The sequence below is a fragment of the Haliotis cracherodii genome, unplaced genomic scaffold (assembly GCF_022045235.1).
Source record: "Haliotis cracherodii isolate W230 unplaced genomic scaffold, xgHalCrac1.p SCAF_7, whole genome shotgun sequence".
Taxonomy (NCBI): Eukaryota; Metazoa; Mollusca; class Gastropoda; order Lepetellida; family Haliotidae; genus Haliotis; species Haliotis cracherodii.
The window spans coordinates 16084456-16112417 of NW_027266330.1; the positions used below are offsets into that span (position 1 = coordinate 16084456).

At 40.4% G+C, this 27962-nt stretch overlaps 1 protein-coding gene and 1 long non-coding RNA gene across 2 annotated transcripts in view; both read right to left on the reverse strand.

Annotated features, from left to right (window-relative positions):
- LOC139447717 (serine/threonine-protein kinase 26-like) overlaps positions 1 to 9691 on the reverse strand; it is a 78446-nt gene extending 68755 nt beyond the window's left edge. The window contains exon 1 of the mRNA XM_071229170.1: positions 9422 to 9691. Within this exon, the coding sequence (XP_071085271.1) occupies positions 9422 to 9457 (36 nt within the window). The 5' untranslated portion in view covers positions 9458 to 9691. The remainder of the gene's footprint in view (positions 1 to 9421) is intronic.
- An 11559-nt stretch (positions 9692 to 21250) lies between these two features.
- LOC139447429 (uncharacterized) lies at positions 21251 to 25872 on the reverse strand. Its single transcript, XR_011652024.1, has 2 exons — positions 25769 to 25872; positions 21251 to 23252 (listed from the first exon to the last, which is right to left on the reverse strand). It is a non-coding gene; the product is annotated as an uncharacterized lncRNA (long non-coding RNA).
- Positions 25873 to 27962: the final 2090 nt, after the last annotated feature.

A 27962-nucleotide genomic window follows, 5' to 3' on the forward strand; every position in this document is an offset into this window, starting at 1 on the left:
TATAATCCCATGATAATGATCATCATCGTTGAAGCGTGTTCAACTTGAAGATAAAAAATTCTATTGATCCTTTTATGCACACAACAAATTACTTTTGTAGAAATTAAGTGTTTAAAACTAACCATGCCTATAAAAAGAGTGAGTGAACATGGTTTTACGCCATGTTTTGAAGCATCCGACCAATATCACGTCGGCGAACACCAGAAAATGGGTTCACACATCATTACACTGTGGGGAATCATACCAGGGGAATCATACCAGGGTCTTCGCTACCCTACCACCCGTGTAAACCAAGAAACTATTGGCCTAGCTAAACATGCTAAATGAGCTCAGGGATTGACCAAGACGGACATTCAGCTCCATGTATATATGGTCCGTGTTTAAGTAGTAACAATTCCCAAATTGGATTGAAAACATTTCCAAATTAGGTTATCGTGGTTATTAACACTTTTAACCATTCGGAAAGTTTCAGTTTTGCTTAAGTGATTTGTATTCCACTCTGAATTAACGAAAATACTGATGATTGCTCAATCCCAGTTTCAGAAAAATAACACCCTTTTCATGGTTTAAACATCCTGATAAATCACATGGCGTATCCCCTCAGTGTTCTGACTAGGTTGCGATCTCCCATGATTGCTGCAATAATTTGATTGGTGCATAATTTTTATGCTCAGTGGGACATCGGGCACGTTCAGGTAGCTGGGTTTATGTTATATAATTATGGAGGCCACCTAGTGTCTCAAAAATATAATTTACATCTCGCACAACTGTTTCAATGATAGAATGTAAAGTTCCTCTTTTCGTGTCTCTTTTGTTTATCTGCGCCTTTTTTTGGCTAAAGTCCCAAATGGTCCAATCAGAATCACGCAAACACAGTTGGACAATTTTCATTGGTCCTTTACCGTAACTAATAAAACATGGCTGAACAGCAAAATCCAAGAAATATTCAGAGATAGATCAATATTAAATTTCTTTTCGTTTTCAACACAGCCTAAACCATCTTCTGATACTGCCAAAGATGTTTCTGTTTCGAGTGACCGCAGTATCGAAGAATCGCCAACCACAGATAACGTCAGCGTAACACAGAAAGTTTTGCATGGTGCACCTGCCAGTGACAGACTGCGAAAGGTAGAAAGTGTCAATGCCTGGCTTTGCGACGACATGTGGTTACTGTGGTTACCATGGTTACAGCATAACACAGAAAGAAATACCGTGACATGTCAGCTTTGCAAATTATCATGTGAAATCTAATTCAGTGACATAGCTAAATCATTAATTTGGAAGGCATATCATGAATGGACATGATAATGGTGATCGGGGGGAACTGGGATTCGAATCCCCAACCAGAGGTTCTGGCGTGCCCTTACATCTAAGAAAGAAGCAATAGGAGACAATTTATGAATCTCTAGCGTTAGCTGTGGACGGGGATTTTGCATCAATGATCTATCAGAGTGTGCCCCCCCCCCCAAACAAGTTTTGAAAATGACCCAATGTTTTTATGCTGAAGGGATCCTTGTCCCCACTTGTTCAGTTTCTTGGCAGAACACTGTCCTCACCTGCGCACCCAGCTTCAAAATTTTGACAATTCATAATTTTTTTTATCAATGTTTGGCCAGGACCCTTTTCTATTTCAATGGGTAGAATGGGTCTTCTGCAACCGATGCTTGTCAAAAGAGGCGACTAACGACAATCGGGTGGTCAGACTCACTGACTTGGTTGATGCATGTGACTGTACCCCAAATTAGACACAATTTATGGATAAAAACTTTTTTAATAAAATAAAGTCGACGTTTCGGTAGAGATCCTTATACCGTTGTCAAGCAATGAACCTATGCAGTTACTGGAATGATAAACCTGACCATATTAATAATTAATTATGATCATTAAGAACTACTTTGTATAATAACTGGACACCTATCTTGTTAAAAGAGGTAGAGCCATATCACTAGCATCATTATTGGGATCTGTTATTTGGGTAAGATGCTATTGGCACGATTGTTGAACTTACAATTGAGCCTTATATGTTAGTATAAGGATTATTATACCATTAGCATTATTAGTTAATTGGATGATTTGGAAAAATTGTTTTTTCTGTCAACTTCTAAGTAATCACTATCAAACGATTCATTGTACCCCATTTGAGTAGATCGATGCTCATGATGTCAATCACCGGATTGTCTGTTCTCATTCTGATAGTGGCGTTAAACCACAAACAAACAAACAACCATGTCTCAAGTGAGGTACACCACATCACATGCCCCCAAACACTCCATGTTCCACAAGAAATTTGACTCCTGTCTCTGCATGACACAGGTACAGCATTACTCAATTTCGTTATCTTGCAGTGCCAATGTTTAAACACGTTTGGAATGCACTGGCAATAAACATTTGCTGCATGGGCAATGGACGGCAATTACTTTCTAAGCAAATCTGATTTATAATCTATAAAACATTACGTTATCGGAATTTCCAGCTTACAGGGCGATATTCTCCAACACAACAAACACACACACAGCCAATTCAAAACCACAGTGGGAAGAATTTGCCCCACAGTGTCAACTAAATTTCAGAACACATAATGACACGCATGAGTTACTATGAACTGCTGGGTCCTTGGAGATAAGAAAAGTCAATAGTGGTGCCCTACAATTTCCTACTTTGTGAAGCGAGTTTTCTACTTTGTGAAAGAGGTTTCATACTTTGTGAAGTGGTTTCCTACTTTGAGCAGCACATTTCATACTTTGTGAAGTGGGTTTCCTACTTTCAGCAGCACATTTCATACTTTGTGAAGCAGGTTTTCTACTTTGAGAAGCAGGTTTCCTACTTTGTGAAGAGGGTTTCCTACTTTGTGAAGCGGGTTTTCTACTTGGTGAAGCGGGTTTGTTACTTTGTGAAGCAGGTTTCCTACTTTGTGAAGCGGGTTTCATACTTTTTTAAGCGGGTTTCCTACTTTGTGAAGCGGGTTTGCTACTTTGTGCAGTGGGTTTCATACTTTGTGAAACGGGTTTAATACTTTGTGAAGCAGGTTTCCTACTATGTGAAGCAAGCCTAGTGGTCAAGGGGGATATACACATAAATTAGGGTCTTCATGCCATGAGGAATACTCAGTTTATTTTAAAACATGAAACAGGTGTTTTGATACACATCAAGGGTTTATTTTGGAATCCACTGCCCTTGGCAGACAGTTTGTGAGAAAAGGTGATACTGTTTATAATTTTGACTTTTTTAATGTTCATATTTTGGTAAATTCTGGGGAATTGGTGATTTTTTTTTATACATTTACTGCAAACTTGGGGCTGAATATAAGCCTGTGTGAAGGTCAAGATAAATTATAAGAACACAATTCGAAAGAACAAACCTGACTGTTGCAGTAAGTTCAACTTCTGTCTACTCCGTCTGTTCGTATACCATGTATACAAGAGTATTAATTGAGCTATCAAAACAATACCATGGAATTGGGATTCAGAACTTTGTATTTCTCTGTCAGGTATGACCAATATGAACAGAGTCAAAGTGAGTAAGTGAGCATTGTCTTACAAGTTACAGCAACATCACGACAGAGTACACCAGAAATGGGATTCACACATTGTACCTATGTGGGGAATTGAACCCGTGTCTTCAGTGTGACGAGTAAACGCTTAAACCACTAGGCTATAGAGTCAAAGTCATGGAAACAAAAAAAAATTAACATTCTAAACACCCCTAAATAGAAACAGGCACCAACTGACAACCTGGTCTTTGTGTGTGCAAATTGCACCCGTCAGTTTCAGAGATATGGTCTGGACAAACACACTACTATGGACAGAGTCAAATACAAACTTGTTGCAATGGAATTGAAAAAAAAAAAATTATAATATGGCACGAGGATAAAAAGAATAATATTTTGCATTAGGGCTGCAACGAATACACTATGAGGCGAATACGATTCGTATCACGAATATAATTCATGAATACAAAAACATAAATTATTTGACATGGTTTGTTAATTATTAATATATTATACATTTATAAACTACACTTATCCAGCACAAACAATGACAAAAGCAACAATGACCAGTGACCACAATACTGTCACATTAAATATTAAAAGAGTATTGTTTTTGAATAAATCTAAGCATATAATACGGTCTTATGGACATTTTTAGGTACAGGGTATGTAAATGCACATGATTGCATTTTCATAAATATTCGATTCTAGTGGCCACGAATACCAAATTTAATTCATGAATGGATACGGTTTGATTCGTAACAGCCCTATTTTGTATCACAATTTTAAACATTTTTTTCCAAACCATCCAATTAACTAATGATGCTAATGGTATAATAGTCCTGATAGTCCAGAGGTGTGTTCCTGAAAAACTACTAACATATCAGGATCAACTGTAAGTTCACCAATAGCACCTTACCCAATTAACAGATCCCAATAATGATACTACCAATATGGCCCTACCTCTTTTAACAAGATAGGTGTCCAGTTGTTATACAAAGTAGTTCCTAATGATCATAATTAATCATTAACATAGTCAGGTTCATCATTCCAGTAACTGCATAAGTTCACAACAGTGGACTGAAAGTCAAGCGGCCCTTGTGATTGTGCCGGCATTAGAACTTTAATATTCAGGGGGGCCCTGAAATCAACTACCATAGGAACAACCCTAAAGGATGCCAAGATCTCTTTCCAACCCTGGGAGTATCAGAGGTCACATATAGATGTAAAACGATACATGTCCAGTGATTGACACCAATACTGGACTGCTGATCCGAGTCTAGTATATTTCCTTAAGAACCAGTAAAATTAAATAAATGCTAATCCGGTGGTCTAGTGTTATTTTAGGGGTGAAAATTGTGATCAAGGTAATTTAAGCTTATACAACTTTTAAAGTCTGCGACAGATTGACTCAACTCCAAGCAAAACTATTAGGCTGTTAACATGGTTAAAACTGTCCAAATCACAGCAAAACAAGCAGCTCAAGGAGTTTGAAAAGGTGGATGCACACAAGACTCAAATCACATAAGGTGCAAAAACACATGCTGAGATTTGGCTAGGTACAAATGGCAAAAGGATATTTCAATGATTATAGTTTACAATCTTTGAGAAGACATTCTTCTAGATCATTTCCAAATTTGAAAATGATCCTTAAGACATTTCGGATGACAATCAATGTCCCAGAAATTAACTGATCTGAAACCCTGCACACAATCGGTTGAAACATAAGGTGTCTGAAAAAAAGGAGAGGTGTGCGCGCACAAACATCTACACCTGCACAACCCCTCTTGATCATGTAAAATAACACAATCTTTTGACAAACAACTGTCAATGCTAAAATAACATCAATGTATTGAACCTCACTAGTGCAATGTGTGATTATTACAGCGTGGGTAGGATAAATACACCATATTTCCCATGTGTAATAACTACCCCTGCATGTACAGCATTGTATGTTGTACAGGGCACACACAACCCATTGCAGTACACAGAATACTGAACAACATACAAAGACAACTATGTAAACTAACAAATTGTAAACTATTATTTTGACAGTGTGTGACATTAGACACAAGGCTGCATCTAGAAATAGTAGAAAATATATAATTTTGATAGAAGCAAATACATTGAAAAGGAGACACAGTTATTCATCACCTGAGGGAAATCTAGACCTGCTCCATTTCAGTCTTTTGTATTTCAGGAAGGGCTGGGCAGAAGAGAAAATAATTTGGTTTAGGGACTGTGAGAAAGACTAGCCTGCATCATGTAACATTGTGTTCAATCTAGCATGTATGGTAAGATCAGATGATCATGATAATAGTCAATATTAACAGTAAAATTAACTGAAAATGTCAAAAGTGTTCAATGGTGTTTGTAACAGACTAATTTTATAACTTGAATAATAAATAGCTTGGTAAAAGCTGACTTAGTGTTAGCCAAATAATTCTATAACAGTCTTAGTTCAAACTTAAAAGACTTTTACTGACATTGACAGTTGTGTCACTCTCCCACTAAATGTAAACATGACCTGGCCTTTCTCAGCACATTACTAGCCTTGCTCCAAGTCTAAACTGAATGATAAGTAAAGGAATTCTATCCTAATAGCCAAGTCTAGATAAGCAGACAGTACAAGGACCAACGATAGAAACTAACAATTTTAGTCCACTAGTCCTTATAACGATGACATATAGCAAAACCCTTAAAAATGGCTAATTTCTACTAGTCCTTATGATACCGTTACTACTGGGCAATTTGGCAAGGACTACTGCTGCAAGGATGCAGGTCTTTTGTCATGGTACAACTTGTTCTTATTAATAAAATCTAGAAATTATGATTTAAAGTAATAAGTAATAATTAATAATAATATTAATGAGTCCATTTGTATGGCGCCAAACGCCACACCAGCTCCAGTGCTCATGGCACTTACATGGTTGGTTTGTTGTTTAACGCCGCACCCAGCAATATTCCAGCTATATGAGGGCAGTCTGTAAATAATCGAGTCTGGACCAGACAATCCAGTGACAAATATCATGAGCATTGATCCACGCAATTGGGATCGACGACATGCATCAACCAAGTCAGCGAGCCTGACCACCCGATCCTGTTAGTCGCTGTTTACACCAAGCATAGTCAGCTTTTACGGCAAGCATGGGTTGATGAAGACCTATTCTACCCCGGAATCTTCACAGGTCTGCTTACATAGTACAAGGGTAATACTTGTCAAAGAGAAATGTTTTTAGTCTAGCCTTAATTACTGTCTTAGAGATGTGTGCATGTTAAGTTTAAGATTCATACTGACCCATAAGTGAAGTGAGTTAGCGAGTTGGCTAAACACCACCTTGAACAATATTTCATTTATAACTTATCGTGCTTATCAGGTGATCATGTCATGTCAGTTTAATCTAGGAGGAAAGACCAAAGTGATTCAGGTATTAGAAATGAACTACTTCTAAACACAAGACCAGGTAGGGTGACGACAGACCAAGGGTGAACCTGTCTTTTTTAAAGTCCTTATTTTCACATTCTATTTTCACACTGCATACAATGCGATAGTAAATCAATGTACAATCAATGTAAATCTAAGCATCAAGCCTCCCCTTCTTTATTGGTTTTGTTATCAGGGAAATGCATTTCACCTCTACAAAGCATGAACTGGAAAATTTTAATTCAATATTGGGAATTTGTACAGACTATTGTTGAAGATTTCAGGACAAATACCTCTCTCTGAACTGGATAAAATCCCTCGAAAGTGGTCTAAAATTTCCCATATGAGTTGTCTTTAGCAATATCCCTGCTCTGCACAGTGAAGTGTGACTCATTCCACAACTGTGTCAGCCACCTGAACTATCTACACGGCATATGAGAAGGGAGTCGGTCCTGAGAAACTATGGATCATTAAAGAGGTACGAGTACAAATGGGTCAATTTCAGATCAAAACTCATGATAAACCAGTTTTTGAAACTAAGCATCCGAGGAGTTTATTATTGTTTTGCCGACATGCATCTGCATGATCTGGCCAACAATATTTTTAGACAATTTCACACTGACTGCAGCAACCCTCAAGGACACCCACCCTGCACCCCCCTCCACAACTTCACCAGCATACTGTGGCACAGCTGACTAAGGGAAGCAACTCTGCACAGCAAATTGCAACACCACAGGCCATTTTCATCTACTGGGCTTAGCTAAAAGTATCTGGTTCTAGTAGGTGGTTGAAATGTTAACATCACTCATGGCCATGACTATTTTTATCCAACTGACGAATCTTCAGTTATAATCCAGAAATAATACTTCTAGTTATTTACAATTTTACGTGTCTTTATGGGAGCGTTTCAGCGAAAGATTTCACAGTAAACTGCCTAACACCTGATGTTGATTATTTAATTTTGATCATTTACTGAAAGAACAGTGAGTTTTATTAAACAGCGTCAAAAATTGGCACTAGTCCTGCAGTCCTTGCCAAACTGCCTAATAGTTAATGTATCATAAGGACTAGTAGGAATTTGTAATTTTTTAGGGTTTTCCTATATGTTATCATTATAAGGACTAGTGTACAAGAAATGTTAGTTTCTACCTCTTTTAAACATGACTTTTGAACAGGATTGCAGTCATACCACAGAGTGTCAGCTAAATATGGGAGGAAAGCTCAAAGTGATGCTGGTCTCAGATGTTTTACTTTGGTGAAAACAACAAGCACAGGTAGGGTGCTCTTATGTCTAGACGCATAATCGGGGTGAACCAGAATTCAAATCCATCAACATAGGCTTCTGGCGTGGTAAAACATTGAAAACAATACATGCATATTACCCTCTTAACAATCATGTTTAGAGAATTAATCAAGCATAGCATTGATTATCGGTACACTGTATGTTCGTGATGTGTGTACCAAATCTCGGAAGTGATCCATGTCAGTGACATCAGCCTACAAGATACACTAGTATACTCACTGAAGGAATACATCTTGGGTCAAAATATCTTAGATCTATTCCTTCCTGTTCCATGTGAACATCTGACCAAGGAAACTGATGTTATTTTCTCAAAATGCCAAAACCTTGGAATGTAGCCCGAATTTTTCAGAAGACTTTAGTGTTACAGTGTGGACTATTATAAGACGAGTCTACCAGAGTAAACCCGATTTTACTAGTGTCAGGCTTTGGACTAGTGGATTCAATGACATCTACTGCTAAAAGTTAGTTTTTTAATTTGCAAAGGTGGCCTGAAAAATGTAATGTTTATCACATTATGTACTTTACCCTGTCACTCAGCTGAACTGAGCAACAGTAATGTCCCTGGAACTTGTCACATGTGTTTTACTTGTTATAAACCCACTTGAACAAATACATCTACTGCTGCATAACATTATCAATGATGCAGGACAGACTGTTACACTTAGCATGGGTAGTCATGTGTGACTTTTGAAAAAGGCTGTCATGAGTTCACAACATGACCATGATGATGCATTAACTTTATATGTTGTGTAATCCAATAAGTCTTTGGGATATCTTACTTAGTTTGATATATCCTGTATATGTAAACTCAGTTAGGACTGTGAAAGTTGCAAGTAGCATGATGGGCCCAACCCCATATTGTGGCGAATGTCAAGAAAATGTCAACAAATCTGATCATCAACATTGATGTATTTGACTAACTGTAGACACTACTACTGTGAATATGAACAAAATATAAACATATGATTATTTACTTATATTAATCATCGCCCTTTTGAGATATCAATAAAGTGTCAGTTGACCTCTTCTTTCTTCAGGTGACAACTTGTCCCAGTTAGTGCAAATATGTCTTCCTCTACCTGTCTCGAGGGGGAAGTTTCGAAGATGGTACTCGTTTCTTTGTAGCAAGACACCAACATGCACTAAAATAACGAAATGATCATGCAAAGTGGCTAAATTGATTAAATTAGTATAGAATTGTACTTACATTTTGTTTTACCTGCTGGTGTCCAGCCATTTTCATTCCGTAACAGGATTCTCAAATCAGATTCCGTCAAGGTAAGCTCTATGACAGTGCACAACTATCACGCTATTTTCTGTCTGAAGGGGATGGCCAATATCCTGCATTAACTAATAAACTATCCAGACCTTAAATTATCGTCCCAAATGTAAACATAAGCTTATAATCCCAGGGTTCACGACGTAGCACCATGTTTGGTGACCACTTGTCCACATCGAATGACTGCCGCCATCTTGGTTTGGGTGTGCCGATATAAAATTGAGACACTGCGCGTGAGGAAATAGTCCGGCGTAAACACAATTTGATTTCGATACAGACTTCAACTTGGCTATATGCTGCACAAATGTCACGCTTTCGCTAATAGACTGTTAGTGATGTACTTTATTGGTAACTAATAGAGAAAGATCATATATTTTAAAACTGACATTCTTTACTTAAGTTTGTTGACCTTTGACCTAAAGGTGAGAAGGAGCACCTCCTTTTGATATTGCCGACGACAGGTAATATTCTTACACTGTCATTAAAATCTACCCGAAATACCGGGTGGAGAAAGTCATCGAGTGTGTTCCGAGTGTTTATGTTTTCTGTTCGCTTAATGGTGAGCAGGCTATTTATAGACTGCGACCTTGTCAGCGGAATGTACAATGTGGTTTTTATGCCTGGCCAGTTCTAACTTGAAACAACACAATGTAAACAATTATGGGTCCCAATAATGCGTATATGAAGAAAACTTTACTTTTGCTAAATATATAACATGGCGACTGATGTGTTTTAAAGGTGTATATGTACTGAACAGATATAAAGCCGAATATATTAAACTATTAAATCACTGACATGCACAATATTGCATATCGACGATTTTTATTTTCTATTTTAGAGCATGTGCACTCGCAATGGATCCACACAGAACACAGAAAGTTCTCAAGTATGACCTATATGTTATACTCCCCGGGAAGTTGAAAATTGAGTGTTTTTCCCTTTTTATTTTTGTTGTTTTGGTGTTGTTTGTTGTTTGTTGTGTTGTTGTTATTGTAGTTGTTTGGTTTGTTGTTTGTTTTTGTTTGTTTTGTTTTTGTTTTTTTGGAGGGGCGGATCAAGTACATCTATGGTCAATGTTTTATATACACTGGGCGACTCCATTTCCCTGTAAGGAGTTTGAATTTGCCAAGCTTACAGACATCGGCAAAAAAATGTCTGTTGTCATGACAGTCGGGTATATGTTTTCCACCGTTGTTACGGGGTAGATTCTGCCTGGGAATTATCAAAACGTCATTCAAATTTTTACATGTAAGGTAGATCTGAGATATATTAACTTAATCTGCGATCTCTGGCGTGTGTCTAATCTGTAGCAGATTGACTCAATCGTAATAGAAAACCATTTATGTTGATACGAGGAGTAAATAACAAAAAACTATCATTTAGGATCATTCATGCGGGCAATATCATGTTTTATGTTCAGCAACCCAAGCTTGCCCTAAGAGGCAACTATGCTTGTCGTAAGAGGCGACTAACGGGATCGGGTGGTCAGGCTCCTTAGCTTGGTTGATGCATGTCATGATCCCAATTGCGTGGATCGATGCTCATGATATTAATCACTGGATTGTCTGGTCCAGACTCGATTATTTCCAGACCTCCGCCATATACCAGGAATATTGCTGAGTGCGGTGTTAAAACAGCAAACAAACAAACATGTTTTACGGACCCAAGAAACTGATATTGTCCGATGCCGGCGGTCGAGGTTAATATCAGTTTCCTTGGGTCGATAAAACATAGTATCACCCGACTTGTGGTGAATAATTGTTTTTTAACATAATTTACAAAACAAGAATAGTTCAAGTTCAACATTAATTGATGTTACCGGAAGTCACACGAGGTGATGCACAAGTCGAAGTAATGTTTGTAGCAGCCTCGGTGGCTGAGTGGGTTAGATTGCTGACTTTGTGTGCTTGCGATTAGGTGCATCACTCTGACAGGGTGGGTTCGAATCCCAGATGGGACTCAACCATTCAAAAGTACAAGAATCTGTACTTTACTAAGAAATTTGGATCCCACTGGATTGAACAGAATTTCACTGTGAACATTGACCTTGCTTGACCTTGTCCCCCTGCATGCGCCCTCATGCTAAAATGAACCTTATGTCTGTTTGTTGTTTAACGCCGCACTCAGCAATATTCTAGCTATTTGACGGCGGTCTGTAAATAATCAAACCTGGACCAGACAATCCATTGACTTAGCATCGATCCACGCAAGTGGGATACGATTACATGCATCCACCAAGTCAGTGAGCCTGACCACCCGATCCCGTTAGTCTCCTCTTACGATAAGCATAGTTGCCTCTTAGGGCAAGCTTGGGTTGCTGAAGACCTATTCTACCCCGGAATCTTCACTGGTCTTCAAGTCGGACTCAAGCCTCAGAAACACACAGTTATCCCAGTCACTGTGGACTCATGCACTGGACATATAGGTCTTGCGCACATACAGCGCGACTCCCCGAAAAAACCCCGACCAAAGTGCTTGACCCTTTTTTGTTTGAAAAGCATGACATGTATGATCTTTAAATAAATATTTGATTTTTTCAATATCTTGTTGCATTGTTTCAGCAAGAAAGAAAATATCATTTTTTTTCTAAAAAGAGCGAGCAGCCCGTTAATATTCCAGGAACAGATGTTAAACAACTGAGAGTGGGGGAGAGATAAGCTCAAATTAGAGTCAAATTGAGGTTATAGTCATTTCGGTCACTGCTGTCATACTGTCCGTCACGTGGTGACGTTGGCGGGGTGGCCCGCTCCGCCGTGTGATCCTCTCGCCTGTGGGGGGATACCCCGGAACACTACGCCTGTTTTCTCCTGTTTCCCGCCTGCTCCAAATTAACTCCACCCTCCGCTATAATTTAACATAAGCTTTGCCGGAAATAACAAGTTTATCGTATGATAAATACGCTTTCTTTTCTTCTGATCTTTCATCGACGAGAAACGGGACGAGTCCTATCCTGACATTCCGAACTCTCACTGTAAAGTTCGTCACATGAATCGTCTTTTTCTCCCTTCAACATTATCCTTGCAGCATCTAGAACACACGACTTGTCCTTAAAAAGAGGTTCAAAAAGACAAAAAGGTAGAATTGGGGGATAATTTTTTTTTATTGCTGGATTTGTTTAAGTACACATTCTAGGTTATGAATCTGACTTATGATACTGTGTCATCTTTGGGCATTCTAAAATATTCAAGATGGCCGCTAAAACATGAAAATATCTACTTTTGATGCATGCCACTATTGTTTTGCCTTCAACATATTAGAATATGATATTTTTAATGAAATAGTTTCATTTGGAAATGTAATTAATCAAAATAATGGGCAACATGTCTATGAAAACCCTCAAATCAGTATATATCAGTATATATACATTTATAATTATTTTATTCAGTGTAAACTGGGATGATTGTGGATTTTCTAAGGATAATCAATGTAATATAGATACAAAATAAGATACATTCACACTGCATGCTGTAATAAAATTACAAAAAAACCAATAATAATCATCATCTGACAACAAGGCTGTGATCACGCGAATTAGAAAAGAAAGATATGCCAGTGCTCATTGACCATGGGCCTGTCATTACTCGCTATGATGATCATAAGAAGCCACCAATGCCTGAAATTGCAAGACTGAAGTCACCACTGCTTGTAGGGGTATTATGCAAACGTGTTGTGTCATCAAACGAAGCTGAGGAGAAGTATTTCTCTACCTTAAGGATGCAGTTACAAAGGACCAATACCCAGAATTCAATGTCGGGAAAAGGGTGGAACCTTGAAACCAAGCACCTCTGAGTTCATCACATCAAGGTATCAACAATCTTACCTCCCCAGAAGGTTGTCCTCACAGTCAAAGAAAACAAACATGGCTTGATAAACCTGACTTGCCATGACCTCCTGAATGACATGATCTTAATAGACACAAACTTGTCATTACAGGAGAGAATAATGTCCCACGTGAAGTGTGTAATGGTATATCCAGCAGACATGACATTGCCACAACGTACGAAGAAGTTGACAACATAATTGTCCAACAAGTAATTAAAGTAGCAGCAGATGGACTCCTTCCAGTGACTGTTCTGACGGATGATATTGACGTATTCCTCATTCTGTTACATTTCTACTACTTGCAGAATATCAAGGCACAGGTATTCATGGACATTGGAGCTTCTCTTTCCCAAAACGAACCTATCGTTCTAGACCTACTTGCAGCACATGCATTGAGTGGTTGTGATACAACAGCATCATGTTTTGAGAATGGTAAAAGGAAAGTGTTCAAGGTATTAATAGATGGTCACTCTCTTCCACTGCTTGGGGATCCTACAGCAGATTTACTCGTCATCCCGTTGTCAACGGGCTTGTGTTGACGGGGAATTAGCTCTTGGGGGAATAAAGCACAAACTCGACATCACTGTCCCGGAACGCTTTATGCCCAACATGTAAACAATAAACAACAATTGCACAATGAGCGGAATACCTGCTCTGACAACACAAACACAGCGATGAGCGGACCTTCCAGCTCAGGCGTACAAGAGGTGAGCGGAGCTCCAGCTCACCTCAGGGCGTTTCCTACGAGCGGCACATCCTGCTGGAGGTCGTCCCTATGCCAGCACTCTGAATACCAAGCCTGACTAACACAGTTGTAACTGTGTAATGGTAGCACATATATAGTAATGAACAACAATGGACAGACAAAGAGACAACGACGTTGCTTTGGACATTGGCGTGATTAACCAACACAGTTGATGGGATGATCAATTAGGGCATTGATGATCAATAAATGCCATACTATAAAAAGCAGTAGTTAAAGGGAAGTGATATGGTAGTCCAGGCTGACTGACAGTCAAAATACAATGAAATATTGGTGAGGATTAACAACGGGGATTAGTGTCTTATAAATAATGACAATTAAGTTACGGAGACATATACATGTCATGGCTACAGGGTAATTAGCCTTTGCAATCAAATGTAATTCAGACAATGGTAGTCGTAAATCAGTCGCTATGACACCTTTACAAGCAGCTCAATTCATGGCAAACCAAACTGCACATCTGTCACAGAAGCTTGCTTACAAGGTTGGGCTACCAAAACTAGAAAAGGCTCTCATCTTTACCGCCAACAGATGAAGCCTTTTTGGAAAACATGAAGCGGGCACATCTCCAAACCAGTGTGGAAGGGCTGTGTTACAGCCGGACCAACCTGCGATGGTGCCGATCCAGTTTGGTTTCCATAAAGACATCACATCAAAGTGCCTACTTCCAGTTAGTTTACCTGAAAGTGTTACTCTAGCACCACAATATATTTTGAAACTTGCACATGTGGCAGTGATGCACGGCGTAAGACAAATCGATGTGGTTGCAGGCACGCCCAGTTACCTTGCACATTGTTCTGCTCCTGTAGCTCCAGTGTATGCTTCAACCCACTCACTAACCCTGTTATTGATGATGAGGAAGAAACCTAAACTGACTGTATGTATGTGAAGAAATCCTTAAGCCAATATTCACCTTTGCAAGTTCAGAATAATCAGTAATCCTAAAAGAATCACCTATTTGATTTTTATAATATTTCTGCAGCCATTTTGCCAATTATCTTGCTTATTTAAGAAACAAACATATGTTTTAAATGATACCAGTTCATTTAGAATAACATATTCTAATTAGTTGAAGGCAAAATATTAGTGATATGAACCCAAAGTAGTTCCTTATCCCATACTATTAGCAAAGTAGTGATATTTTCATGTTTCGGCGGCCATCTTGAATATTTCAAAACGCCCAAAGATGACAGAGTGTCATCAGTCAGTTTCATAATCTAGAGTACATCATTAAACAAATCCAGCAATAAAAATACTTTGCAGACACAATTTTTAACTTCTTTAATACTGTAAAACGCGACGTTTCGATATAGATCCTTATACCGAGTACATCAGTCTTGCTTGACAACGGTATTAGGATCTATGCAGAAACGTCGCTTTTTACAGTATTAAATAAGCTGTTATCCATAAAATTGGGTCTACCTTGTCATCCGTCTACTTCTAAGTAATGCATATCAAACAAAAAAACCAACCTTTATCCACTAATTCTGGGTTGGGGTAAAATATTGATTATTGATATTGATCAATGTGTTGACTGAGTGGGATAGGGGTTCCTTAATTTGTTGTTGGTGGACTCTCACACTCGCTCTTACGGTATCCCCGGTCTGTCTAATGTATTCGGCTTTGCATCCAGCACATTGTATGACATAAATCAAGTTTCTGGAAGCACAATTGATGTTTTCAGGTACATAGAAAGTACGGTTTTACATTCTTTTTTTTTTAGAAAGAAGCGCGAGTAAGAATCTGTATTGTACTCTTAATACGTTTATTTAATGGCATTTTTGTGTTAGTTCTTTATACTTATTTAAGGAATACAGTGTCTCCCGAACATTTCAAGATATTTCCGGGTTTGGGGGATTAAGGGTTGTCACAAAAGGGAGAACACTCTCGTCAGGTCTCTCTTTAGGTTTTAGAAGATCACATCGAGTCTATATTGTGCACTATCTGAATTAGGTACTATCGCGCAGATTCTACGTGCTAATGTAATCGGTTGGTTTGTAATATACAGTGCATCTGTTTCAATGTTATTGTTTGATATTGTCACCATTACATCTAGACGCGATATATTTTTATCGCTTATCTCTAAAGTAAAGGTTAAACTTTGATAGTGTATCTGGAAAATATCTATCAAACACTGTAAATTGTCTTCATTCAGATTCCACAGAACAAATGAATCATCTTAAAATCTTTTCCTTTTGTTCGTTGAAATTCAATGCCGAATTGTGCATCAATTCTTAGTATACCGAACAACAAAAGTTCCTGTGACACTGAATTAGATTTAATGCAAAGTTGTGTTTTTTACCAAATCTGAAACAATTTCGGTTTGCAACAGATAAAAGACTCCTGTAAGTGTTCAAATGGTTTAATTTGCCATACTGACTTCAGAAAATGCGTGATGTCATAAAAACATCATGCCAAAATGCCATGCCAAAATGTCAATTTACAAATCAATAGCGTGTGTGTCCACCTCTGGTTGCGATGCAAGCAACACAGCTTCGTCTAATGGAATGGACCAGGCGTCGCACAAAGTCCTGTGGGATATCTGTCCATATCTGCTGGAGCATGTTTCGAAGTTCCAGGAGTGTCTGCGGAACACGTGGTTGATGTCGAAGGCGCCGATCCATCTCATCCCACATTTGCTCGATTGCAATGGTGAGAGATCAGGGGAGCGAGCAGGCCAGGGGATGACAATCACGTTGTTTTGTTGAAGAGACTCCTGAAGAAGTCGAGCAATATGAGGCCGGGCGTTGTCATGTTGAAAGGTAATGCCTGTACCATGACGACGCAAAACCGGTAGAACAATAGGGCCGATGATCTCGTCGCGGTAGCGCTGTCCATTGAGATTTCCCTCTACCACTATCAAACGGGTCCTCTGTCTTGCTGTAATCCCACCCCATATCATAACGCTGCCGCCCCCAAACCGATCTTCTTCCATGACACAATGATTGACGTAACGTTCACCTCGACGTCGGTACACTCGAATCCGTCCATCGCTGTGGCTGAGGTGAACGAGACTCGTCATTGAATAGAACTTGTCCCCACTGCATGGCCGTCCAGCGTGGACGCTGTCTGCACCACTGTAGACGTGCTTGACGGTGGTTTCCTGTCAAAATGCGACGTCTGGCGGATCTTCTGGCGACAATCCCTGCACATCTGAGGCGACGACGTACGGTTTGTGAAGATATTCGTCGAAGACCAGGGATGCTTCTTGCAGTTACAGTTGCTGGCTGGAATCGATTTCGTAGGTGTGTTGTTCGAATCCAGTTGTCTTGTCCATTATTGGTTACGCGTGGCCTGTCACTCCGAGGATGGTCTCTGACTGCATTCGTCTGTTGCCAGCGTTGCCATAAACACCAAATGGTGTTTCTGTAGACCTTAAATAGTCTTGCAACATTACGTTGACTCGATCCCGCTTCAAGCATGCCAATGGCTCGCGGACGCTCATTTTCTTAATGGCGTGGCTTTTCGTAATGTTGAACAATTACGTAATTTTTTTTTTTTTCTGAGTGGTTGTTGTCAGCACGATGCTAAACAATGCAAATGGAATCCCGTTAACGCACGTGTTTTTATACCCACTCTTTGGTAGTGAAATGCATGGGGCATGCATAAAAGTCAACTTTTGCATCAATCTCATTAAAATCAGACCTTAGTACTCGCTACCGCTAAACAAAGATCTGAAGACATCCCATTAGGGGTCACGTCAGAACGACCTTTCATCAGACCAATCAGTGCGTCGCTTACCAGATTATGAAAGTGACAGTCGGAATGTGATTTCTAATCATGCAATCTCGAAAACTTTAAAATGGGCTATTCTGAAAGATAGTTACGGGTTTAACGACTGAATCCTTACAATCTAGACCATTCCAGAATGTTTTTTGTTTAGGTTTCAAATTTGTAATCGAGAATTTGTCTAAATATGTTTCGAAGCGTAGTCTCCAATTTGAAATTTGTGCCGTAAAGCACGAGAATGCTGCCTTCTGATTGGTCATTCTATTGATCGGTCAAAGTTCGCGCAAGGTTGGTCTGACGTGACCCGTAATAGGATGTCCTCAGATCTTTGTTTAGCGGTAGCGAGAACTGAGATCTGATTTTAATGAGATTGCTTTTGCATGGAATGCATGCTTTTCTGTAGCAGTTGCGTTTTTGTGACTTGTGACTTTCATACATAATATTGAAAACCAAACTTTACTTGTTTGAAAAATACACTAAAATATTGGTGTCACAGGAACTTTTGTTGTTGAGTATACATTAATATAGCGTGATAAATCATGCATGCTAGATTAGTGAGTGAGTATTGTTTTTCGCCACTATTAGCACTATGGCGGGGGACGGCAGAAATGGGTTTCACACATGTGGGGAATCGAACCCAGTTCTTCAGCGTGACGAGCTTTAACCTTACATGCTAGATTAATATACATACATATTTATATATTTAAGGATTGACTATGATTTTCGGTTCATTGAGGTATGAATCGAAAAACCGATGTGCAAACTGTATGAATGTGGGTAGCGTATTCTTAAAACAGTTTGCACTAACACTTTTCACACACTATACCACATTAAAATTCACGATCATAGCTATCTTTCCATATCTTAGATTTGATTATTTTCTGTAAATGTGCATCATAAACAGAAAGGCAATCTGCACTATCGTTTCGTCTCTAGAGCCGTGCTAAATCGCCTGGCACATGGTTGATAAAAATATGCCACACTTGAACAAGAAACTTCCGTTGCAGACTAAACGTCAGTAGTCTCACACCAATAACAGCACAGTGGGGAAAAGTAAATCTTTCTGACCAGTCTTATCAGTTTTCTTTTTCAAATTGGCTCTGATATTATAATAGTTACGTGTATGTGACATGGTTGCATAATCAACAAAAATCCCCGTCATTCGCATGAAGTTCAACATAGCAGAAAAGGGTCGAGAAGAACGGTAACAACTCTATTTTCTCTCACCATATATCGCAATCCGTAGCACTGTATAACATATGAGTTACATGATGTTAAAGCTGAGATAATTAGGCGGATGGTTGTAATAATTTTGATTTTGCGCACTCAGCGTTTGACATCTTAATTCACAGTTGAAAAGGGACATATTCACGGGACCATATCGTGGCACTGTGAAGGTGTGAAAAGAGGGACCATATATGGTCCCGTGGCACCGAGAGGGTTAATCACGTACTGTAATATATGAGCTAGGTTCAATCCTGCGTGTTGAGTACCACAGGACTGTACATTGATATTTTTCATTATTTGCTTCGGCGTACAGAAATTCCTTATATGATCAAACCTCTCGGAACGAATGAAGAAAGGGAAGGTTTCATAATAACATATAAACTGATCTGGCGCCTCCATTCCTGATTATTCTTAGATTGTGGAAGGATACTCCAGGAAATGAAAGGCATTTGACCTCACTATCAACCGCACCATTACTCTTGTGGTTCTATTTGTACATGTCTCAGTAGTGAGTGAGTGGGTGAGTATGGTTTTACGCCGCTTTTAGCAATATTCCAGCAATATCACGGCGGGGGACACCTGAAATGGGCTTCACACATTGTACCCATGTCGGGAATCGAACCCGGGTCTTCGGCGTGACGAGCGAACGCTTTAACCACTAGGCTACCCGATCGCCCCTCATGTCTCAGTAAAGAATTCTTTTGACCTTCACTACTGCGACTATGCTTGTCGTAAGAGGCGACTATGCTTGTCGTAAAAGGCGACTAACGGGATCGGGTGGTCATGCTCGCTGACTCGGTTGATGCATGTCACCGATCCCAATTGCCTGAATCGATGCTCATGATATTCATCACTGGATTGTCTGGTCCAGACTCAATTTGTTACAGACCGCCGTCATATAGCTTGAATATTGCTGAGTGCGGCGCAAAACAACCAACCAACCAACCTACACTACTTTTGGGCCACATGGGAGATTTTTCACCTTATTAAGCGGACAAAGTGACAAAGAGTGGCATTTATTGAAACTTACTTTTTTTCAAGGATCGAGAAGTTGTGAACAAGCTGAACCTTTTTCGAACGAATGAACGAAGTCACTTGGCAATTATATACCCTTTTGCGCTGATGTTTTCTGTACAAAACACACAAGGCAATATGGGCAGCCATGTTGTTTTCTGTCTAACACGGGATTATTAAGACTGCTTGCAGATTGGTCTTGAAATTGGTTATAAGAGCGGGGCGATTTAAACGGTGAATACGGTAAGGTAAGGGGCACTTTTGCAAGTGCGTCCCCAGCAACGCAGATTCGGAAGCGGCTGTAAAATTCCTAAATCGCCAAGTGATGATCGCCGCTCACCACAAACATATTGTAAGTTGGTTGGTTGGTTTGTTGTTTAACGCCACACTCAGCAATATTCCAGCTATATGACGGCGGTCTGTAAATAATCGAGTCTGGACCAGACAATGCAGTGATTGAAATCATGAGCATCAATCCACGCATTTGGGATCGATGACATGCATCAACCAAGTCAGCGAGCCTGACCACCCGATCCCGTTAGTCACCTTTTACGGCAAGCATGGGTTGCTGAAGACATATTCTACCCCGGAATCTTCACGGGTATTTTGTAAGTAATTGTTGTGTTTATACATGTACTTTCACCTAGAAATGTAAAGAACGGAATTGCTACACCTCTTAAGATTTGATCTATAAGACATGTTTGGTTTTTTGTGTGTGTTTTCCTGATGATGACATGATGTGTGATGAAACACACTGTTGACGGATACGGAACGCTCCTTGTGACCTCAACCACACGTAGGTTAAGAACACGTAATTCGTATTGACTCTCCGTGGGGAGTCCGGGTAAGACTATAGGTTCCCGGCAACCTACGCTGGTCGAGACTTGGTTCATAGTATGTGCAGGCTCTGTGACTTGGTTGAAAGTGAGTCCTCCCATTGCTATTTTTTGGAGGCGACTACTTTTGGGACAGTGGAAACTCCGGGTTAGAATAAGTTCCTAGCATCTGTGCTGGTCGTAAGAGGCGACTAAATGGATGTGGTTTGGCTCGAGGACTTTGTTGATCGCAAGTCATCGCATCCCAGCTGGGTGCTTCGATGCTTATGCTTATCATTCACTGGATTGCCTGGTCCAGTACAGACCGCCATCACATAGCTGGAATATCGTTTGGTTTGGCGATAAACAACAACCAAACAAATCGTATTGAAAACGAAATTAAAAATAAATATTTATTTCAAACATTTGTCATAATATATGTTAGTTACATTTCATGACTTCCCAAATTTGGAGATTTTCGAAGAAGGATTGTACGGTTTGTTAGAGTTATAGACGTTAGAACTTGTGTTCACTCATTCAGGACCCCTCGGCTTATGCCGTTACTTACATCATGAAACCAGTTGGGTTGAGGCGAGCCGATTGGCTGAGTGAGACTGTTGGAGACGGGATAGTCTTTAAGCACATCATTTTGCGCATTATTATCTTTGCGATTAAACGCCGGGGGTAAATAGTGTCTGAAAGATATAAACGCACGTGCGTTTAATCGAGGAAATACGGTTTCGTAGTATAACGAGGATAGTACCAGTGCCATTATTATCTATGACATTGTTTCTGTTCAACTTTTTAATTTTCACAGCCTATGGTGATTCCGTGTCATCAGTGCAGTACGTCAAGCCTGCCGAAAGACCCTAATCTCACCGTTCCATGTGTCCATCTCAAGACCTTTGGTCAAAGATCTTACGATAATGTGGTCATTCATTGTCCCGGGGGGCACGGGTGACCCACTGGTCTAAGGCACCGCGATTCGCTGTGCTGAGTTGCGTCCCTTGGACACACCAGAAGCCTATGATTGTGGGTTCGATTACCGGTTCGCCCCGATTATGTTTCTAGGTTTGTCAGCACCATACCCGTGTTCGTGGGTTTCACCGAAGTGGTAAACGTCTGAGACCCGCATCACTTCGGGCTTTCCTTCAACATTAAGCTGACACGCCACCATATAACTGGAATACTGTTAAAAGCGGCGTGAACCCCAACTCACTCACTTACTCACTCATTGTTCCGAGTGTCAATCTTAAGGCCTTTGTCAAAGATCCTTCGCATACTGTGGGCCTTCACTGTTTCAAGTGTCATTCTCAAGACGTTTGGTCAAAGATGTTTCGCACACTGTGGGCCTTCACTGTTTCAAGTGTCATTCTCAAGACGTTTGGTCAAAGATGTTTCGCACACTGTGGGCCTACACTGTTTCAAGTGTCATTCTCAAGACGTTTGGTCAAAGATGTTTCGTACACTGTGGGCCTTCACTGTTTCAAGTGTCATTCTCAAGACGTTTGGTCAAAGATGTTTCGTACACTGTGGGCCTTCACTGTTTCAAGTGTCAATCTCAAGACTTTTGATCAAAGATGTTTCGTACACTGTGGGCCTTCACTGTTTCAAGTGTCAATCTCAAGACTTTTGATCAAAGATGTTTCGTACACTGTGGGCCTTCACTGTTTCAAGTGTCAATCTCAAGACCTTTGGTCAAAGATGTTTCGCATAATGTGGGCCTTCACTGTTTCAAGTGTCAATCTCAAAACTTTTGGTCAAAGATGTTTCGTACACTGTGGGCCTTCACTGTTTCAAGTGTCAATCTCAAGACCTTTGGTCAAAGATGTTTCGCATAATGTGGGCCTTCACTGTTTCAAGTGTCAATCTCAAAACTTTTGGTCAAAGATGTTTCGCACACTGTGGGCCTTCACTGTTTCAAGTGTCATTCTCAAGACCTTTGGTCAAAGATGTTTCGCACACTGTGGGCCTTCACTGTTCATGTGTCATTCTCAAGACCTTTGGTCAAAGAACAAACTGGGGATCGGATGGTTACAGTCTGATCAGGCTGATTGCATTTTATTGAACAAATGTCTGTGTGATTCGTTGTTCACATTTGCTCTGCCCAACCAGTCGTGATATGACTGAATTATTACTGACCGCATCCTCGATTATCCAGTGTATCATACCTCCACTCGATTGTTATATAGATAATACACTGGATAATCGAGGGTGTACTGGATCCGGTGTAAAGCAACCAGTCACTCTGACACCTGACTCAGCCATTGCACACACATGTCCCGCCGCTATTGTGATTCAAAAAACTTTTTCATTTTTGAGGTGTAACTCGTATCTGGTTGAGGTGTTTCTTCTCGGGCGGTCAGCGTTACTCTGGACTGGTCAGCAACTGAAATATAAACACAGGTTCAATTCAACATACTATTAATTTGAAGTCAAACATTCTACATGTACATATCACGCAGGACGCATCGTCAACACTTCACGGGATAATATACACTACATTCCTTCATTTACCGTGAATACATATGTTCTTCTATACGTGTGTGTGTGTGTGTGTGTGTGTGTGTGTGTGTGTGTGTGTGTGTGTGTGTGTGTGTGTGTGTGTGTGTGTGTGTGTGAGTGAGTGCAGGTTTTATAGTGCTAGCCTACTGAGATACTATGCGCAGTTAAACATAGAGACCCCACTCAGACACAATATACTGACCCTGACAAGTTCTTGTTTTATCCCTTTAATGCCGAGCACTTGGCAGGGTAACAACAAATACCATACTGTATTTTGGTGGAAGGGGATCGAACTCCGGGCCGACATTCTATCAACCAAACCACGGTGGCGGTTCGTCAATGGGGTTTATCTTATTACAAGTATTTCACTTTGTCAGGTTCACTTTTCAGCTCTGATCGTTGTAATGTTGATGTCCCGAATGAAATCCGAGTTCCTTGCTGATTCAATCTCTTAAGATCATGAGGGTTCGCGTCAGCTGAACCCAGAGCGAACTTTGATCTCCAGTATAAAAGAAGGATACGTTGGTTTTTGAGCCAATCAGATGTGAGCTTTCTAAAACGTTTCGGCTTTATTTCTTTACCACCTTGAAACGGACATTTCGATTTGCGCAAATGATATCTAACACAGAACACAAATATTCCTTTGATGGTACTTCCTTTTTGGGTGAAGATGTAAAGGCGCACAGAAAAGACGACGTGTGTTAACTTTCTACAGCAATATACTGGCTCAACCTTATTTATCTACATTTGGAATCTGTTGTTTTATTTCGTTTTCTAGATACAGAAATCTGATATGCTGGTTTGAATGCTTCGCTCATTACCGAAAATGTATAGGCCTCGACGCTAATTGGCTGATTAGAAAGTTCACGTGACGTCACCTCCCACAGGGGTGATCTTATCGGTCTTCAAGCAGGAAGGTGTCGTACCTTATTTGAATGAAATTGCTTTTGGTTCCGATCTCTATACACAAGGATTGATGGTTCTGATCTTAAAAACGGAAGGGTCAATAAAGGTGGGAGAGCGAGAGTTCAAACAATTTGTTTTTTATGGAACAGAGTGAAAGGTTATTCTCCCCAAAATGTATTGGATGTGAATAATACAGGAACGTTATTTGATGTTGATGTCAGATTGTAAACAAAACTTCTTATGTTATTCTTTTCTATTAATGTTAGTTTTGTTTGCATGTTGTTATCGCTGCACTCAGCAACTGTTATCGCAGCACTCAGCAATACCCCAGCTATATGACGGCGGTCTGAAAATAATGGAGCCTGGACCAGATAGGCCACTGATTGACGTGATGTGCCACGCCGTTGGGGGGACGGTGCCACGCAATGAGCCACGTCACCGAGCCTGACAACCTGATCCAATAAGTCACGAGTCTTACCACCTGATCCAATAAATCACCGGGCCTGACCATCTGATCCAATAAGTCACGAGCCTGACCACCAGATCCAATAAATCACGAGCCTGACCACCTGATCCAATATTTCACCGGGCCTGACGACCTGATCCAATTAGTCACCGGGCCTGACCACCTGATCCAATAAGTCACGAGCCTGAACCTGATCCAATAAGTCACGAGCCTGAACCTGTTCCAATATTTCACCGGGCCTGACGACCTGATCCAATTAGTCACCGGGCCTGACCACCTGATCCAATAAGTCACGAGCCTGACCACCTGATCCAATAAGTCACCGGATCTCGTCACCTGATCCAATAAGTCACGAGCCTGATCACATGATCCAATAAGTCACGAGCCTGACCACCTGATCCAATAAGTCACGAGCCTGACCACCTGATCCAATAAGTCACCGGGCCTGACCACCTGATCCATAAGTCGCCGAAACACTGCAAACGTAAGCTCCAAAACACAACTGTGATATCCGTGTCAAATACATCACCATCGAATTACCATTTTCGGTTGTTTAAGTTTTAGCCACCATCAAACATGTGTGCATACATGCATGTGGTTTCTTTTGCCCGGCGGATTATAAGGATCATGTGCTCAGGTGACTGAGATAGATGTCACACCCGACGGATCGGGACATTGCTCTTGATATCAATCACTGGTGTGCCTGGTCCAGACTCAACCATTACATATAACGTTACTTGAAGTCAATTAACTGGAAGGCTGCTGACTGCGGCGTTAAACAATAAGTGAGTGGGTGAGTATAGTTTTACGCCGCTTTTATTCCAGCAATATCACGGCGGGGGAAACCAGAAATGGACTTCACACATTGTACCCATGTCGGGAATCGAACCCGTGTCTTCGGCGTGACGAGCGAACGTTTTAACCACTAGGCTACCAGACCGCCCCCGTTAAAGATAACCAAATAAACATAATTCAGCAACACTGTTATGTCTTTCTCTCTGCTGTTCCACCCATACCTGACCACTCACCAGCCGGTTTGGTCGGACTCTCTCTGTGTTGTATGTTCAGTGTCTGTTCGGAGTTTGATTTCATATCTGATGGGGGCCTTCGTTCGGAAACAGGTTTAATGTCTGGAAATGAATTAATGAGAAATGAGTATGGTATTATTACACGAAAAATGGGCTTGAAACGTCGAACCAATGTAAAGGAATCGACATTTCGATTTGTGCAAATGAAATCTCACACAGAACACAAATATTCCTTTGATGGTACTTCCTTTTTGGGTGAAGATGTAAAGGCGCACAGAAAAGACGACGTGTGTTAACTATCTACAGCAATATACTGGCTCAACCTTATTTATCTACATTTGGAATCTGTTGTTTTATTTCGGCCCTTTGTTTGGAAACCGGTTTTCGTATTTGAAAGAAAATACTTATTTGGAGAGTGAGTATGGTGACATCCCACTTTTAGCAAATTCCAGCAATACTACGGCGGGGGACACCAGAAATGTGTACACACATCAAACCCATGTAGGGATTCGAACCCTGGCCTTCGTTGTGAAAGCGGATTTCGTTGTCTGAAAGGAAATATTTAATGGGAGAATGAATATAGAGACACGCCGCTTTCAGCAATGTTCAAGCCGTACCGTGACAGGGGACACCGAAAGCGGGCTTAATACAATGTACCCACGTAGGGAATCGAACACTGGCCTTTTGGAAACAGATTGAGTGACTATGATTATACGCCACTTTTAGCAATATCACGGCACTGGACATACATGATTGGCTTCGACGGGCATTCAACTCGACGAACGAAAGTTTTAACCACGAGGCTACCCCACTCTCTCGTCTTATTGAGTATCTACGCTATTTGCTCCAAGCATAATACAATCACACAGGAACTCGATGATAGCGTGTAGAACATAATATATTCGTATAGAAAAAAATCACACCCCTCTATATAGAGGGGTGATTTTATTCTCTATACGAATATATGATGTTATACACGCTATCATCGTATGTATATAGAGGGGTGTGATTTTTTTCTATACGAATATATTATGTTATACACGCTATCAGCGAGTTCCTGTGTACAATCACACACAATACAATAATATCGATTCGACTAAATACAATGCAATATACCTATCAATAATATGAGTCATTTTGCATGTATGATAGCGCCAACATGGAGACTGTCATATCACAGGAGGGGTGGTAACCTGACCCGTATTACACGCTTTGCTGGGCTAATGGAGCTTGTCAATGCATTTTGAATGGGCGAATATCAGAGTATATGAGAAATTAGAGTTATGTCCCTTTGTTGTGTCGTCTGCTCGCCTGCTCAGCTGGCTTTCCCGTGACAATGACCTCCAAACAAGGTGAACATGTTTTACATTTACTTGCAAATAGATGCATTCTACAATTTGATGTTATTGTATATGATAAAAAGGTTGAAATATGGCAGTTTTCATTTCACACCTCATATCAACCCTCGGAACTCGTTCCCACATGGGCCGGGGCTATGGGAGTCTCGGGGTGATATTGGGTGGGATGGGAACGGGAGTGAATAACAATCTACCGTCAGATTCATCTGTACCAATATTGTATATATGGAATTTCTAAGGCCTGGATGATTTTCTTTCTTCGGCCATTTTCTCCACTGATCAGACAGCAGGTGATTCCAAATGAATCTGTATTTATCTCCATCTAGACCTGAACATTAATTTTCAAAGGAAACGTGAGTATCACATGAAACGTTTATGAATGTATCCAGATCTGTTTCAATGAACAAACCTACATAAGGTATTAATTCTTGTTTGGGAAACAAGCTTATGCATAATGAATTAAAAGTAGAACCTTAAGTGGGTGTGTGTGGTTTTACGCCGCTTTTAGCAATATTCCAGCAATATCACGGCGGGTGACACCAGAAATGGGATTCACACATTGTACCCATGTCGGGAAGCGAACCTGGGCCGGGTCTTCAGCGTGACGAGCGAATGCTTTCACCACTAGGCTACCCGTCGGCCCTTTAGAACTTTAAAGTCAAAGTACATGAACCGCATCAGCCAATAAAATTCCAAAAAAGTGTCATTATTCACGGGTTTCAAAACAATTTGTTGTGTTACCTTTTCAGGTAGGACCACGTGGATAATAACAATTAACCAAATATATATGTACCTGTGAATATTCTTGGGGGCTTAGGCACCGGGTTCACTCTCCG